This window comes from Coenobita brevimanus, chromosome 8 (genome assembly GCF_032717465.1).
Source record: "Coenobita brevimanus isolate Jiangsu-jjx chromosome 8, ASM3271746v2, whole genome shotgun sequence".
Taxonomy (NCBI): domain Eukaryota; kingdom Metazoa; phylum Arthropoda; class Malacostraca; order Decapoda; family Coenobitidae; genus Coenobita; species Coenobita brevimanus.
In genome coordinates, this window is record NC_136961.1 from 4,543,087 (window position 1) to 4,560,330 (window position 17,244).

Consider the following 17,244-nt stretch of genomic DNA (forward strand, 5'->3'; position numbering starts at 1 on the left):
TTGCACTTGACATCTCAAAGGCATTAGATCGAGTCTGGCATAAATCTTTAATTTCCAAACTGCCCTCTTGCGGTTCCTATCCATCTATCTGTGCCGTCAGCTATAGTTTCCTATCTGGTCGTTCTATTGCCGCTGTTGAAGACTGCCATTGTTCTTCTCCTAGATTTATCAACAGTGGTGTTCCTCAGGGCTCACTCCTAACACCAACTCTCTTCCTTTTATTCATCAATGGCCTTCTAAGCTGTACATCTAACCCTATCCACTCGTACGCTGATGACTCCACCCTTCACCTTTCCATTCGATTCCCGCAACGTCCATCTCAGCAGTTACTTCAACAAACAAGGGATGAGGCTATGGCACACCTAATGTCTGACTTGGCTCGTATCTCTGACTGGGGTAAAAATAATCTGGTTGGTTTTAATGCATAAAAACTCAGTTTTTACACCTATCAACCCGACGCAATCTTCCACAGGAGTACCCACTAATGTTTTATAATATCCAGCTCAATCCTGCATCATCCTTGAATATGTTTGGGGTTTCATTCACTCGGGACTTATTTTTGGAAAGATCATATTGCATCTTTTGGAAAATCTGCTTCCAAGAGATTGGGTGTGCTAAGCCGACTCCATACCTTCTTTACTCCTGCACAGTTGCTGACTTTATACACCGGTTTAATCGCCCCTGTTCAGAGTACAACTCTCATGTGTGGGGTGGCTCCCCAAATACAGCTCTTCTCAATAGGGTGGAGTCAAAGTCTTTTCGTCTCATTAACTCTCCTCTTCTTACTGGCTCCCTTCAACCTCTGTCTCTTCGCCGCACTGTTGAATCTTCATCTCTTTACTATCGCTACTTCAATGGTCACTGCTCCTCTGAACTGTCTGCTTGCATCTCTCCACCTCTACGACGGGTGCGTAGCACCCGCCTAGCAACAAACTCTCATCCCTCTTGTGTCCAACTCTCTAATGCAAGAATTAACCGTTACTCCCAGTCCTTCATTTATGCAACAGGTCAACTCTGGAACTGTCTCCCTCTGTCTGTATTTCCTACTTCATATGATCTCCAGTCTTTCAAATGCAGTGTGTCCAGGCATCTCGAATTGAACGGATCTTGAACTTGGCTCTCTTTTGTATTTTTTTTTTTTTTCTTGGAAGGAACGGTTTGCGGGCTCCTGGCCTTTGGTTCATTCATTCTTGCATTAAAAAAAAGAAAAAAATCCCTTATAACAGGAATTCCTATAAAAATGAAAGAAAAGAATTCGGGAACCGAATGTTAATCGCCCGCCAGAATATGCTGTGGTCAAGTCCAAGATTTAGGTCGTATCATGATACCCTGAAGGTTTCATATTGATAACTCAAGCTGCTCATGAGACATAATGGTGCTAATGTGGGCGATAAAAACTAGCTGACCTTTGGCAGCCATTTTGATGACCTTGACCTTAACCCTGCTTGCCCATTTTCTAACTCGTCCAAGATTATGGTTTCACCTTGATACCATGAAAGTTTCATGCTGATAGCTCAAGCCGTTCATTAGATATAATAGAAACAGATCCACACACACACACACACAAACACACACACACACACACACACACACATACACACACACACACACACACACACACACACACACACACACACACACACACACACACACACACACACACACACACACACACACTCACACAGAGGCAGGCAAAAACATGATCGCTCCGCCTTCTATAGGCAGACGATAATAATTCAGCTTTAATAGGAATCGTAAAGTGAAATCCGTTGAAATTCCTTGTATAAAACAATCCTTTGTAAAGAGAACTCCCCTGTGACACACACACACACACACACACACACACACATATATATATATATATATATATATATATATATATATATATATATATATATATATATATATCCCCAGACGCCTTAGTCCCGTCAAGGGTGGCCACAGACAAAGCGCCTCCATGTCGCCCTGTACTCCGCCATTTCACTGCCCTGCTCCCAGCTCACACCACCCTTTCTCATATACCTCTCCACTGCATCCCTTCATCTCATCCTTAGCCTCCCCCTCCCTCTCCCCGCCTCCACCTCACTCACATACTCTCCTCGTCAGTCTCTCACACTCCATCCTCTTCACATGGCCAAATCACCTCAGTGTATTTCTCCTAACGCTTCCTATCACATCCATATCCACACCACAACGCTCCTTCACTTCCTTATTTGTCGGTCTGTCTCTCCATGTGATTCCACAGGCTCTTCTCAAATGCCTCATTTCCACTGCTCCCACTCTTGACTTGGGTCCCTGAAACAACGTCCAAGCTTCACTTCACTACGTTAGAGTTGGTATCACAAAACTGTTATGCAGTAACCTTTTCACTTCCATGCTCACTTCCCTGTTTCTTATCACTGCTTTCAAAGAAGCAGCAACCTTTCTTCCTTGTTGTACACCTTTCAAGCACTTCATCCTATAAACTTCCATCTTTGCTCATCACACTACCCATATATATATATATATATATATATATATATATATATATATATTGCCAGATGCCTCAATCCCGTTCGGGGTGGCCACAAACAAATCGCCTCCACGTCGCCCTGTCCCCCGCCATTTCACTGCCCCGCTCCCAACTCACACCCCCCTCTCTCATATACCTCTCCACCCCGTCCCTCCATCTCATCCTCGGCCTCCCCTTCCCCATTTCCCCTTCCACCTCACTCACATACACTCTCTTCGTCAGTCTTTCACCCTCCATCCTCTCCACATGGCCAAACCACCTCAGTGTATTCCTCCTAACGCTCCCCATCACATCCACATCCACACCACAACGCTCCTTTATATCCTCATTTGACACCCTCTCTCTCCATGTGACTCCACAGGTTCCTCTTAAATAACTCATTTCCAGTGCTCTCACTCTTGACTTGTGTCCCTCCTGCAACGTCCAAGCTTCACTTCCATACGTTAGAGTTGGTATCACAATACTGTCATGTAGTAACTTTTTCACTTCCATGCTCACTTCCCTGCTTCTTATCGCTGCTTTCAATGAACCAGCAACCTTTCTTCCCTGCTGTACCCTTTCAAGCACTTCACCCTCCAAACCTCCATCCTTACTCATCACACTACCCAAGTACTTAAACGTACTCACATTTTCCAATTCCTCACCATCCAACCTCGCTGTGCATTCACTGACTTCACCTTTCTCAAAGACCATCACTTTACTCTTCCCTACATTCACCTTTAGATTTCGTTTCTTACACACTCTCCCAAACTCATCCACCAAGCCCTGCAGCTCCCCTTTGTCTTCACTCAACAACACAGTATTATCTGCAAACAACAGTACAGGGAGTTTCCAAACACTAACCTCTCTCACCAGGGCCACTCCAACATCCACTACCCTACCTTGTACCTCTTTTATTACCCCATCCATGGACAGATTGAACAACCATGGAGACATGACACATCCCTGTTTCAACCTAACCTTCAAAAAGAAAAATTCACTCAGTTCACTATCCACACGCACTGCAGCCTTAGCACCATCAAACGTACTCCTCACAGCATTCAGCAACTTCCCATCTACTCCATATATTCTGAATACTTTCCACAATCCTTGTCTATCCACCCTGTCATATGCTTTCTCCAAATCCATGAAAGTCGCATACAACTTCTTTCCCTTCTCTAGAAACTTTTTCACTAAAGATCTAAGAATGAATATCTGATCTACACAACCTCTTCCCTTCCTAAAGCCTCCCTGTTCTTCTCCAACTAATTCCTCTGTTCTCTCTCTAACTCTGTCAATAAGTATCCTACCATACACCTTTCCTATTATACTAAGAAGACAGATGCCCCTATGATTACCACACACTTCTTTTTCCCCTTTTCCTTTGTATAAGGGAATAATTATACCTGACTTCCAATCCTCCGGGACTCTACCTTCCTCCCAGGCCAATCTACACATCTTCCACATCCATTCCACTACTATCTCTTCCCCATACTTCAGCATTTCACCACACACTCGATCAATTTCTGGGGCTTTCCCCAATTTAACTTTCTTCATTGCTTCCACAACTTCTGTCCTACTGATTTCTTCCTGTCTTCTCACCTCCCTCCTTCTCCCAGCCATTCCCCAGCCACTTATACTCGCATTACTTCCATCCTCTATGTTCAACAATTCCTTAAAGTGTTCTCTCCATCGGCTCACTTTTTCTCCCTTCTCCACTAGTAATCTACCATTTTTATCTTTTACTCCCCTGCTAACTTCAATTCCACCCTGTCTTACTCTTTTCACCTCTTTCGAAAACATTTTCTTACAGTCCCTCCACTTTACACTCAAGTTCCTTCCAAATTCCTCATCCGCTCTCTTCTTACTCTCTCTTACTAATCTTTTCACCTCTCTCTTTCTTTCTACATATAACTCTCTCTTCCACCTCTCAACTTCTTCCACGCCCCTATTTCTCATCCATTCATTGTATGCTTTCTTCTTTTGTGCCACAGCCTGTCTCACCTCTTCGTTCCACTACGCTGTTCCTTGCACATCCCTCTGTCTTCTCTTCATCCCACACACCACATCACATGCTGCACATATTTCTTCTGTAAATATCGTGCACACACCTTCCACGTTCCCCATCTGCTCCAATTCATATTTGCCCAATCGTTCCTCCACTTCTCTCTTATACTCTGCCTTTTTCTCATCCTCCTGTAACCTTTCCACTCTCCTTACAAATACTCCTTCTTCCCGCCCTTCCCTTCTTCTTTTTCTCCATCCTAAATGGACCTTGTTTCTGGCCACCACCAAGTAGTGGTCAGAAAGTCCACTCCCCCAACCTCTATAAGCTCTTGCATCCATTACAGATTTTCGCATCCTTTCATCCACACACACATATTTAATAATTGCCTTCCTTTCATTCAGTTCACCACCCACCCTTCTCATCACTCGCCATGTATACCTGTGGATCATTTTGTGCCTGTATACTGTATATATATACAGAGAGAGAGAGAGAGAGAGAGAGAGTGTGTTTTGAGGGTGGAGTAATCCCTGGTAAGGAGATATCCCATGCAAAATGAATTTCCTTGTGAAACGAAATCCACTGTTGCCAGAATTACTCTGCACGAAGAACTCCATCGCAAAATTAAATAAATAGCGGAGTAATCCCAAACATAGAGACGCAGGTCTATCTATTCATTGTTTACCAAGGTCCAGTCCCAAAGGTTATAAGGGTTGGCTGCCGCAAATACAGATACAAGTCCCTCTCATATCAGACTGCAATACGTCTGCCCTCTTTACGATTGTCTGTCCTTATCTTCTTTCTACAGAGTAAATATTATATTGTATGTATATCTATTGCCTGGTGGTCGGTGGGGGCGCCCATCATATACATACTTAACGTAATACTGCCTATTCTTTCTTCCATGCCTATCATTCTTTTTCTCTGGCTGTCCTCCTATCTTCCTGTTTCTCCCATTTTTTCTGTAATTATTGATTACCCTTCTTTTCACATCAGGTGGCTCAACACTGGGTGACTAGGTAAATGGTATTCTGTAACTCAATAAACCATTTACTACGCTGGGTGGTAATCGAATAGCCGAATAACGGGGTGACATGAAATCTGCTATGGTGTCCTTGTTAACTGGGTAGAGACGCAAATGCAGACTCTGCACTGAACCTAACCTCCACACTAATCCCCGCTCCTCGCTGTGGCGGGGTGTCGTCAGCCACATAGGAACATCAGTTCACAGGGCTTGCTCGATCAGACAGACTGAGGTACCAGAACAACAACAACAACAACAACAACAACAGCAACAACAACAGCCATATCCCTAATCTTAGCTCGTCAATTGGTTCGAGCTGCCAGCGACAAAAACATGTGTGGAAACTCCTGTGTCGGCACTTTTCTTCCCATCCTGTCAAGTCCAGCTGCTTTCCTGACGTATACTGTACACTCCCCATCTTCAATGTCTACTCAGTTTAGTAGCCAAATCTGGGCCAGTGAAGTCTAACTAATCGGGGAAACCCATTACTATCCATTCCTCATCCCTCTCCAGTAGTTGGGCTGTTGGGAAGTCTTTGTGGCTGGCTAGAAAAGTCACCCATTACTAAACCTCAGCCAGGTTGTCATGAGTCAGGTACATGTTCTATTTATAAATCATTTGTCATCATCAGGGTTCACGATATTTGTGTAGTGTGTGACTAGCTCTTATATCAATATGGAGAGTAGATTTATATACAATATGATATTCATGTAGTGCTTACATTGTTACTTTCACGTCACTGATACATCCTTGCAATCTAGCGTCTCAAAGTGATGTTATCAAGGCCTTCCTTTACCTTCAATCTCATCCCTGCTCGATTTTCAGTTAACTCACATCTTTTATTCTTCTCCCAACTGCAAACATAATCTAATCAAAGTATACTTGGTTTTCTGTGTCCCTTTAATAAATTTCGATATATCATCTTGGAATACTGTTCCATTGAAAACCCTGCTAAACATGTGTTGTGTGAGCCGGTGGGCAGCAAAAATACTGGCGTAACTCTGAGAACGATAATATGAATGTTTTGTGTTTTAGGTAACGAAGTGTAACATCATGGTAGTTAATCTGATGGATAATGTCCTTTTACGGTTGTGATTGACGTGGAATAAAATTTGCCATCTAACGCATACCATTCTAATAGTTTCGTAAGGCATCTGCAGCATTAGCATTTCTGAATAACAAGCAGTGTTGCACAGATTTGAATAACGTAGTCACCATAAGGCTAGCCCCACTGTTAGTATCTGAACCCATTCGGTCCAATCACCCATCATTTATTTTATTCTTTAGTAAGACTTTGGTGACTCTTTTCGAAATAGGTTTACAAATAAAGTTAACATTTTTTTTTTTTCATTAAAACTAACCCTCAGAAACTAAATATCATCGCCTGGAGACAACACGAATAAAATGTAATCGAGCACTCTGGTTGAAAATGCTGAAGCTCCATTACTTGATCTCATGTCGGTTCCCTAATCTTCCCAACTTCCATAATTCTCATTCTCACACTTTCATTTACCGTATCAATTCACTTTTTTGGCATAACACGCTTCATCCTGTCTTCAAGCTTATTCACGTATAACCGTTTCACCATCCGTTCATACTCCCATTCTCTTCCTGTTACCATGCCATCTATGTTGCGTTATCATGAGGATCATTTACACTACGCCTCTCGCGAATCACCTTGTTTCTTATCCTGACTACATTACACACTCCCTCAAATTCATCAGCAGTTCCTTCGCTCTCACCCTTCATTTCTACAGTAATGTTATACCAAAGTCCCACATCCAAATGATAATGAAAAAAAAAGGTACATTTCTCTTGCAGCTCAATACTGAGACCTCTCATTTGTATCCAGACTTTCGTAGCACTAGCCCTATTTTTCAAGCTGCCTTACTCTCACTGTCTTCATTTACTTTTCCTTGCTAGCACAGCAGTGATGTGCTTAAACGCTCCTGCCATTTAAAACTGTCTCCATTCCCTAGCACATCACTGAGAGATACCGCTCTCATAAACCATCCGCTTACCTCTTCACTTCATTTTCAGTTCACAGCGTTAATTGGCAATCATAAAAGTTTGCACCCATATCCAAGGCTCACGTTACTTAGTTGAATGTAACACGGTATCAAATGCATACATCAGGTGTGGCAAAACTATTTCCTTTTAATTTAATTTTCACCTCACTTTCCCTAGTTAAACTGTTAACCTCCCTCATCAGGGTATATATATATATATATATATATATATATATATATATATATATATATATATATATATATATATATATATATATAGATAGATAGATAGATAGATAGATAGATAGATAGATAGATAGATAGATATATATACCATATATATATATATATATATATATATATATATATATATATATATATATATATATATATATATATATATATATATATATATGCATGTAGGTAGGATGGAAGTTGTTGAAGCAATAAAGAAAGTCAAAATGGGGAAAGCCCCAAGAGTTGATGGAGTGTGTGATGAAATGCTGGAGCATTGGGGTGAAATAGTAGTAAAATGGATGTGGAATATGTGCAGATTGGCCTGGAAGGAAGGTAAAGTTCGGAGGATTGGAAGTCAGGTGTAATCATTCCCCCATACAAAGGAAAATGGGAAAAAGAAGTGTGTGGTAATCACAGGGGCATTTGTCTTCTTAGTGTAATAAGAAAAGTATATGGTAGGATACTTACTGATGGAGTTAGGGAAATAATAGAGGAATTAGTTTGAGAAGAACGGGGAGGTTTAGGAGGGGAATAGGTCGTGTAGATCAGTTATTTATTCTTAGATCTTTAGTGGAAAAGTTTCTAGGGAGGGGAAGGAAGTTGATTGTGGCCTTCATGTATTTGGAGAAAGCGTCTGACAGGGTGGATGTGGAAAGTATTCAGAATATATGGAGTAAATGGGAAGTTGTTGAATGCTGTGAAGAGTATGTATGAAGGTGCTAAGGCTGCAGGGTGTGTGGATAGTGAACTGAGTGAATTTTTCTATTTGATGGTTGGATTGAAACAGGGATGTGTCATGTCTCCATGGCTGTTCAATCTGTATATGGATGGGGTTATAAAAAAGATACTAGATAGGGCAGTGGATGTTGGAGAGGCCCTAATTAGAGACGACAGTGTTAGGAAACTCCCTGTACTGTTGTTTGCAGATGATGCTGCATTGTTAAGTGAAGACAAATGGGAACTGCAAGACTTGGTGGATGAGTTTGGGAGAGTGTGTAAGAAACGGATTCTAAAGGTGAATGCAGAAAACAGTAAAGTTATGATCTTCGAGAGAAATGAAGTCAGTGAATGTACAGTGAGGTAGGATGAGGAGGAAATGGAAAATGTGAGTGCGTTTATGTACTTGGGTAGTGTGATGAATAAGGATGGAAGTTTAAAGGGCAAAGTGCTTGGAAGGGTACAACAAGGAAGAAAGGTTGTTGGTTCTTTGAAAGCAGTGATAAGAAACAGGGAAGTGAGCATGGAAGTGAAAAAGCTATTGCATAAACTGCAGCATCCAGGAATTGAAATGAGCGCCCATGCACAAAGAAGTTCAATTTTTAAAGTTTCCCATGTTTGTTTTCTAGTTCTCATGATTGGTAAGGGTTTGGCATCCATTTGTCAGCTCGCGAATCAACAGACTGACTTATGTACAAGGCCTCGAAAAGATAAAGTGTGTGTAGATAGTTAGGTCTGTGAGATGGAGACAAAATTCCGCGCCTTGAGAAATGTGTGGATAATAATGAGGCCCATTGCAATAGGTGGGCTATTGATGTTGTAGTTCTTCCACTTTAACTCTTCCTCTTTCTTTGTTCCTGGATCCTACTTCACACAATCTTTAGGTGAGAAAGAGGGCCAGAGTGACGATGATGATGGAAAAAAAAAAAAAAAAGACCGATAATCAAAAGGTATGTTTTTTTTTTTCTTTTCCTCCTAGGCTGAAGCAGCGTATCCCCATGCGGGCATTTAGGCATTTAAGGTTCTTTTGTAAGAGAAATATGTGAATCTTAGTACTTGTCTGATTAGTTGGGATGATTTAATAAATCAAAGCGAGATACATACAAACGTACGGGAACCATCATTGATCTTTCACAGATATCTCCTTTTTTCTTTCCCCATATGCCTGACTCTGAACATAGGCTTCTCAACCTATTCCCAAGGCCTAATAGTCCCTCTACATACTTTAAAACACAATATTTTAAACTCTCCTCTGTAAATTTCACATATACATATTCATTAACAGACCCATTTGCACTTGTCATACAAATCCTTCAAACTCATGCATTACCAGTATCTCATAACCTCCTGCAACCTTTGGATTCAGTATACTGTTTCCCATTAACACCGTTTCGGCACAGAGCACCAATCACCTTTCTTCTTTGCCCATTTCTGCTTTCTTTTTCCTGCAGCTCTACAAGTGTTTACCACTGCTGCAAGATACTATATACAAAATCATGGAAAGGAGTAAGACTCGTAGTATACGTCGACCATTTTTCATACACATGTAAGGATAACAAATGGATAAAGTCCTCATTCCAATGCCAAGGAGGTAAAAAGCTTAAACTACCTGCTTATTCCATCCTGTATCAAGTAAGATATTAAATTCACCCAAGGCGCACACACACACACACACACACACACACACACACACACACACACACACACACACACACACACACACACACACACACACACACACACAGAATTTTCCATCGCGTTTCAATGCTGATCTTAGTAACAGAGTTCTCACCTTCACTGCCGTTCTATTAGTTTTCATAATGCAACCACCAGGCTCTCCCACTACATACTCTTTCTCTACCCACCTGCACATCACACTGTTCAACTCGCTAAGCCACACCACTCGGTGTAAGTTTAAATCGATAAGCAACACACCTCTAAACGTTCGCCTCACTAAGCCCCACACCTAAGTAAATCTTTAACTCGCTACGCCACACATCTCGGTAAATGTTCAACTGCTCTAGGCCACATATCCAGATAAAAGATCAGCTCGCTAAGCACACACTTAGGTAAATGTTCTATTTTGTATGCACACACCCCAATAAATGTTCTACTGGCTAAGCCACACACCTCCATAGATGTTCAGCTCACAAAGTCATAAACCTCAGTAATTATTGTTCTACTCGCTAAGCCACACACCTCGGTAGATGGGGAGGCAGTGTCGGTCAGAGGAACCCAGACCGCCGAAATGGTAGTCGAAGTTCCTGTTGGGGTCGACGCCAACACACTCCTCAGATTCGTTGTATGGATGACGATTCTTACGCCACAACCGATCCTGTGGAGAAGAGAATGTCATGTACAGGAGAAGAAGAAGAAGAAAAAGAAAAAAGTGTATGTACATTTTAACAGCTTATAAATCTGCATTTTGTTTTTCTTTCCAGGTGATAATCTCCCTTGAACATGTCCAATCCTAGACTAACATTCGACCAACGTAAGCTTGTACTGAAGTGGTGATGGAAAACAGAAAATAGAAAAGAAGTTCAAAGACAGAGGCGAGCAGCTTGTCGTACTGAGTTTCGTGGTGACTGTTCAGTTTTCTGTAACACCTTCTCCGATCTCTCGTTGTCTGTCGATGTTCGACGTCTTCCAGAACGTTGCTTTTGTATGTTTCGCACAGTTCCGTCAGTTTTAAATTTATCACGTATACGTGGAACAGTAACCCGCGTTGGAGGTTCTGCTTGTTAATCCCGTCTCCACTGTCTTTTAACTTCTTTTATGTCTTTACTGTTTTCCAGTACCACTTCAGTACAAACTTACGATTATAGAATGTTAGTCTGGGATTGGCCATATTCAGGGGCGAGTCTCAGTTGGAAAAACAATAAACTGCAGACTTATATGCTGTTAAAGAGAGTATACATTTTGGGGGGACTCTCTCTCTCTCTCTCTCTCTCTATATATATATATATATATATATATATATATATATATATATATATATATATATATATACATATTACTGAGCCAATCTTTGCCACATTTTCCCTGCAAATTTCTCTATCCCATCTTTCCTCCTCCCGTGTAGCCTTTTTGGCTACGCTTTCAATCTCTTGGTGTCCAGTCAGTTAGCCTCTTGCTCCGTCGGTTATCCCTTATTCTTGCTATATGGCCTGCCCACCTCCATTTCTGTTCTTTTATAACTTCTGTAATATCTTTGACTTTAATCTACTCTCTCACCCAAGTTGAACTTTTCCTGTCTCTTAAAGATATTCCCAATGTTGGCCTTTCCAATGCTCTCTGAGAACGGATTACTTTATTTCCCATCGATTTTGTCAGTTTCCGGGTCTCACAACCATACGTCATAACTGGAATTATACATTCATTATATACTTTTTTCATACAAACTGGCAAGCTACTTTTCATAATGTCTCTATGTTTACCGAAAGCTTTCCATTCAACTGTAATGTGTCTTTTTATTCGCTATCATGATCTCTCGTTAATTTTAGTATTTGTCCCAAGTAGTTGTACTCCTTAACTTCTTCAAGAATTTCTTCGCTTATTCTGATTACTTTTTTTAGTGTTAGTGGATTAAACATTAATTTAGTTTTACTCCGGTTCATCTTTAGTCGAGACGTTCTCTGTTCAAGTCATTTAACATTTCTTGCAATGTCTCTGCTGTTTCTGATTTAAGGACAATGTCATCTGCAAATCTTAAATGGTTTAGCTTTTCTCCATCTATGTTCACTCCTTTGTTTTCCCAGTCTAGCTTTCTGAAAATACTTTCTAGGCAGGCTGTAAATAACTTTGGTGAAATTGTATCTCCCTGAAGCACGCCCTTGTCAATCTTAATTTTCTCTGAGTCCTTATGTAATTTAACTGTAGCGGTTCCCTCTTTATATATGTTTTCGAGCAGTTTTACAATGTTCTTATTCACTCCTTGTCCCTGCAATGAATTTATAACTGCTATGTGCTCCACTGAATCGAAAGCATTTTCGTAATCAACAAAACCCAAGCACCGTGGTTTATTATATCCTGTAGTAGTCTCACTTAGCTGACTCATGATTCATTGTGTGTAGATGATCAGTAGTCGAATACCCGCTTCGGAATCCTGCCTGTTCACGATGTTAGTTTTCCTCCAAATTTTTTGTTATTCTGTTCGTAAAGACTTTAGTGAAGAGTTTGTCAATGACTGATAGTTACTAAGATCTTTTCAGTTATCATTTTTGTAAAGTAAAATACCTATCGCATTACACCATTTGGGGGGAATTTTCTTCTTTTTCATTCATTGAGTAAATAAGTGAGCAAGCCTGTTTTGTACTTCTACTCCTGCATCCAACAGTAAATCTGCTACTATTTCGTCTTCTTTCGAAGCCTTCCCTCTTTTCATATTTTTAAGACAAATATTTACTTCGTCTGGTGTTACCTCAAGTATTTCACTTGTGTCAACTGAAAAGTTAGCTATTGGTACTACTGTCTTTGATGCATACAGTTCTTTGTAAAATTCTTCAATTCTCTTCAACATCTTATCCCTGCATATAATGACTTAACCGTTTTTGTCTTTCAGTGATGTAATTTGTTGTTTTCCTGGTGCCATTTTACTTCGGACTTGTTTCAGACTTTTTCCTTTTGGGGGGGGTTTCTTTAATACGATCCATGTTTCTCTTTTTTCTTTCTTTTCTTTGTCTCTTGTTGATAAGCTTATTTAATTCCGCTCATTCTATTTCATCTTTCTTTGTTTTTACTTTCATTTCCTTTCTTCTTTTCATAAGCTCGAGTGTCTTTTCTGAATACATCTTGGCTTTGGTTGTATTAGGTTTTCCTACTACCTCCGCTGATACTCTTAACACTTTTGTTAGTCTTTCATTCAGCTCATCAGTGTAACGTTCAGCACTACTTAGAGCCTGAAATCTGTCCGTTATTTCCAACTGAAAGGCTGCTTTTTTTCGTTTACTTTTATTGGGCATATCTTTTTATATTTAATCATCTTCTTTCTTTCACTTTTGAAACTGAATCTTGCTGTGCAACACACCATTCTATGGTCACTTCGTATATTAACTTTGTTGGTAACTGTGACATTTGTGATCGCGTTATTCTTATCTGCTATAATGAAGTCGATTTAATTCTTTTTTTCTCCATTTGGGCTTCACCAGGTCCACTTGCTCACTGTTCTTTTGTGAAAGAATGTGTTGATTATCTTCATGTTATAATTTTCAGCAAATTTTACCAGCATTTCTCCTCTTTCATTCCTTTCTCCCACTCCAAATTTTCCCATACATGCTTCTCCATTTTTTGATTTCACAGCTTTTGCATTGAAGTCTTCCATGAGTATAGTACAGGTGGTCTTTTCTTCTTCCATAATCTGGGATATGTCGTCACAGAATGTTTCTGCTTCTTCATCTGAGTTTTGAGAAGCTGGTGCGTATATTTGTATTAATTTCAGTGTACATTTTTGGCAAAGACTGATTACAACCATTGCTGCTCTGTCAGATACACTGCTGAATTTAACAATGTTGTCTGCAAGAATCCTGTTAATTAGAAATCCTCCACCACTAAATCTTTTATTTTGCCTCCCTCTGTAGAAAAATAAGTGATTGCTGCCTTTGGGCTGAATTGCTTTTTCTTCTTTTCTGTGGGTCTTACTTCAGCCTACAATATCCCAACTAATGTTTTTCAGTTCAGTTATTAAGTTATCAAGTTTGTAATCTTCTGCGATGCTTCTTACATTATACGCATAGAGCTTCATGGATTTCAGTTTGTTAAATATCCCATTCTCTAACTTGCCAACACAGTGCCTACTTACTTTCAGTGGCACACTGTCCGTAAGCATAGGAGGCAGTGCGGTTGGACCTTTAGTAGACGATGATCCAACAGGAACGCCCGTCAAATCATTTACAATAGAACTCATATTTGGTTGGGAGGATTGTGGCAAATAATCTCACCTCCCTGTCACATAGTTTCTGGTGAGATGTAATATTTGTGCCACCTTATTCGTTATATTCGGTGGAGCCCTATATATCTATAGGGGGTCCCTTGGTCTGCACCGTCTAAGATGGTACCTCGTACATCTACAAGACCTTCCTCTATCCGCCACCCGGGGACGCGCCAGGTAGCAGTGGAATCCTGCCCCTATATATATATATATATATATATATATATATATATATACACACACTGTCCCAATCGTTCTCAGCTATGAGAACTAGAAAACAAATGTGGGAGACATTTTTTTTTTTTTTTTCTGTGTGCATGGGCGCGATTTTCATTTCCTGGATGCTGCAGTATATCGGTCAAATGATTGATACACTGCATTTACATTATTACTCTCCTGTCTAACATTAGTGTACTCTCCCTAAAACCTGCACAGTCAGCTCAATGGAAATCTAGTTTTATTTTATGAGGTGCAGATGATCTTTCACAACAGATATGTAGAGAAAACCTAACAAGTTGTGGTCACTGCCTCCTAGTGATTCATCAGCAGACAAACTGATAACATATTCATGATTACAAGCGAACATGAGCACTAGATTCTGTTGCCTCTTGTTTGTTCGTTCACCCACTGGGACAAAAAATATCATCAGAAATATTTACAAGATGCCTAACCTCAGCATCAGCTGTTCTATCATCTCAGAGTACGTGCCACTTGAACTGTGCTTTCTGGAAGAGAGAAAAGTAGATGGTGGGAACCATCGTCTACTGACTTGATGCATTATCACTAACAATGCTGCCCATACTTCTGTACATATCTTCATCCTTGTCAGTGAGGGGATATGGAGGCCTGTATTCAAGAACTAACTTATACACAGCACTGGTTAGATGAAGGTCCACATTCAACATTTTGTTGTCTGACCTAATTTTACAGTCCAGATGGTTTAAGTGGTCACTGACACACACAGAAATCACGCCACTTGTTTGTACTACCGTCTAAATGAAACATATTGTACCTAGAAATTTCGAACTCTCCTCCATGACTTCCACTGTCAGTATGAATCCATGACACTGCAATGGCAAGAACACTGAAATATTCCGGAGCCATGAATGTCTGTAGTTTGAGGAATTTGTTTTTAACTGATCTAGCATTGAAGAAAAGTATCTGAAGGGACAGAGGCTTTTCCTGTAACTCCTTAACTGCACATATTTTCTAGAAGCACTGGTGTATTTGGGAGTACTTCTTTCGTTTTTGAGCTGGTTTCTTGCTGCCATCGGAGGAAGACGGCAACTGTGTTTCTCCAACTTGATTAGCACGACTGCCTCTGTGATTCAGAGTCTGCCAGTTGGCATGACACAGAGTCCTTCAACAAGGCAGCGTCTTCCCATGGCAGAGTCATCTCTCTCCTTGGGGATCTTTTAAGTGTGATGGAAAGCCTCCAGTATTTTCTGAGAAAGGATCTCTGTCTTTCATAGGCCGTATCTCTGAATCGGGTGGGGAATCTGTAGATGTCTACCGTGTCCTTACTGGACAGCTCACCACCACGTCATGGCTTGTCCTCAACAAGCTAAAGAGATGCTGGTTTTGGAACTCATGAGAGTGAGCCTTCCCGTTGTCACTTAAATGTACACCATCACGAAGGTAATTACTTCAGGTTCCTAGAACTGGATCTCAGCTGAATGAAGTTGTCTACCATAAGCTGGAATAAAATCCTAGAGATCTTCCGTCAAGGAGAGGGTTAATGGTATACCTGATTGAACACCCAAAGTCCTATGCTCACTCACCCGAATGAAATCGTCTGACGAGCTGGAATATTTTCAGAGTTTTTTCGTCCATGGAAGGGATAAGGATATCAGTATCAACATCTTCAGACACCTTCACTCAATATCAAGTGCATACAATAATTTAGAGTAAGATGGAACAGAGCACTAGAGCTGTTCCGACCACGACTCAGCTGGACAAAATCGTCTGGCATTCGTTGGATCGAAATACCAGAGGGGTCCCGACAATCAGAGGACTGAAATAATAGTGGTTCCCAAGGTGTATGCAACAAAAAAAAAAAGAAAAAGCATTAAAAAAATGGATACTCCCTGTCGTATGATTAGGAATGATATATATGGAAAGCAGGACACACGACACACGTATGGATAGAAATGAGAACTATGGCATGCACAACACAAAACTGGTAAAGGATTATCGCCAATTTTGCCCATGGTTTTACCTGTGTCCAGGTGAAGGAATATCCGTCGGCATTAACCACTGGCAGGATGTGGAAGTCGTAGGTGTCGAGCAATGCAGAGAGGTCAGGGTCTGCTCCGTAGCCTGACGTCAGTTGGTCCAGGATCCACTGACAGGTCGCTGGCGAGATCCACTCCCTGGCATGGATCCCACAGTCTATCCACACAACTGGCCGAGTCCCACCTCCACCAGAGGACACCTGGGAAGGAATATTACAAGTAGTCTTTAACATATGCCAGGGTTGTCTATCTATCTACATGCCTATCCATCTGTTTGTTTTAGCCAGACGCCTCATCTCGTAAGCGGTGAACACAAACTTATCACCACGTCGCCGTGTCCAATGCTGACCTCCCTCCAACATACACCCTCCTCTTTCATGCATTTCAACTCCATTCCTCCATCTTATCCTTGGTGTCCTCCTCCTGTTGCTGACCTCCCCCTACTTCATAAGTTCTCTCTCATGTATCTCTCCAATCCATCTTCTCGTCTCATACTTGGCCTCCTCCTCTCCCTCCCACTCTTGTCCTCCACCTAACGCACATATATTCCTAATCAGTCTCACATTCAGCAGACGATGTATTCGAGAACTTTACAAAGTCT

At 41.0% G+C, this 17,244-nt stretch overlaps 1 protein-coding gene across 1 annotated transcript in view; it reads right to left on the bottom strand.

Annotated features, from left to right (window-relative positions):
• The window catches only part of LOC145406219 (carboxypeptidase B-like), a 41,629-nt gene that overhangs the window by 12,916 nt on the left and 11,469 nt on the right, over window positions 1-17,244 (bottom strand). Inside the window, exons 4-5 of the mRNA XM_080277435.1 lie at window positions 16,628-16,843; window positions 10,683-10,818 (exon numbers count right to left, since the gene is read on the bottom strand). Coding sequence (XP_080133561.1) covers window positions 10,683-10,818; window positions 16,628-16,843 — 352 coding nt within the window. The remainder of the gene's footprint in view (window positions 1-10,682; window positions 10,819-16,627; window positions 16,844-17,244) is intronic.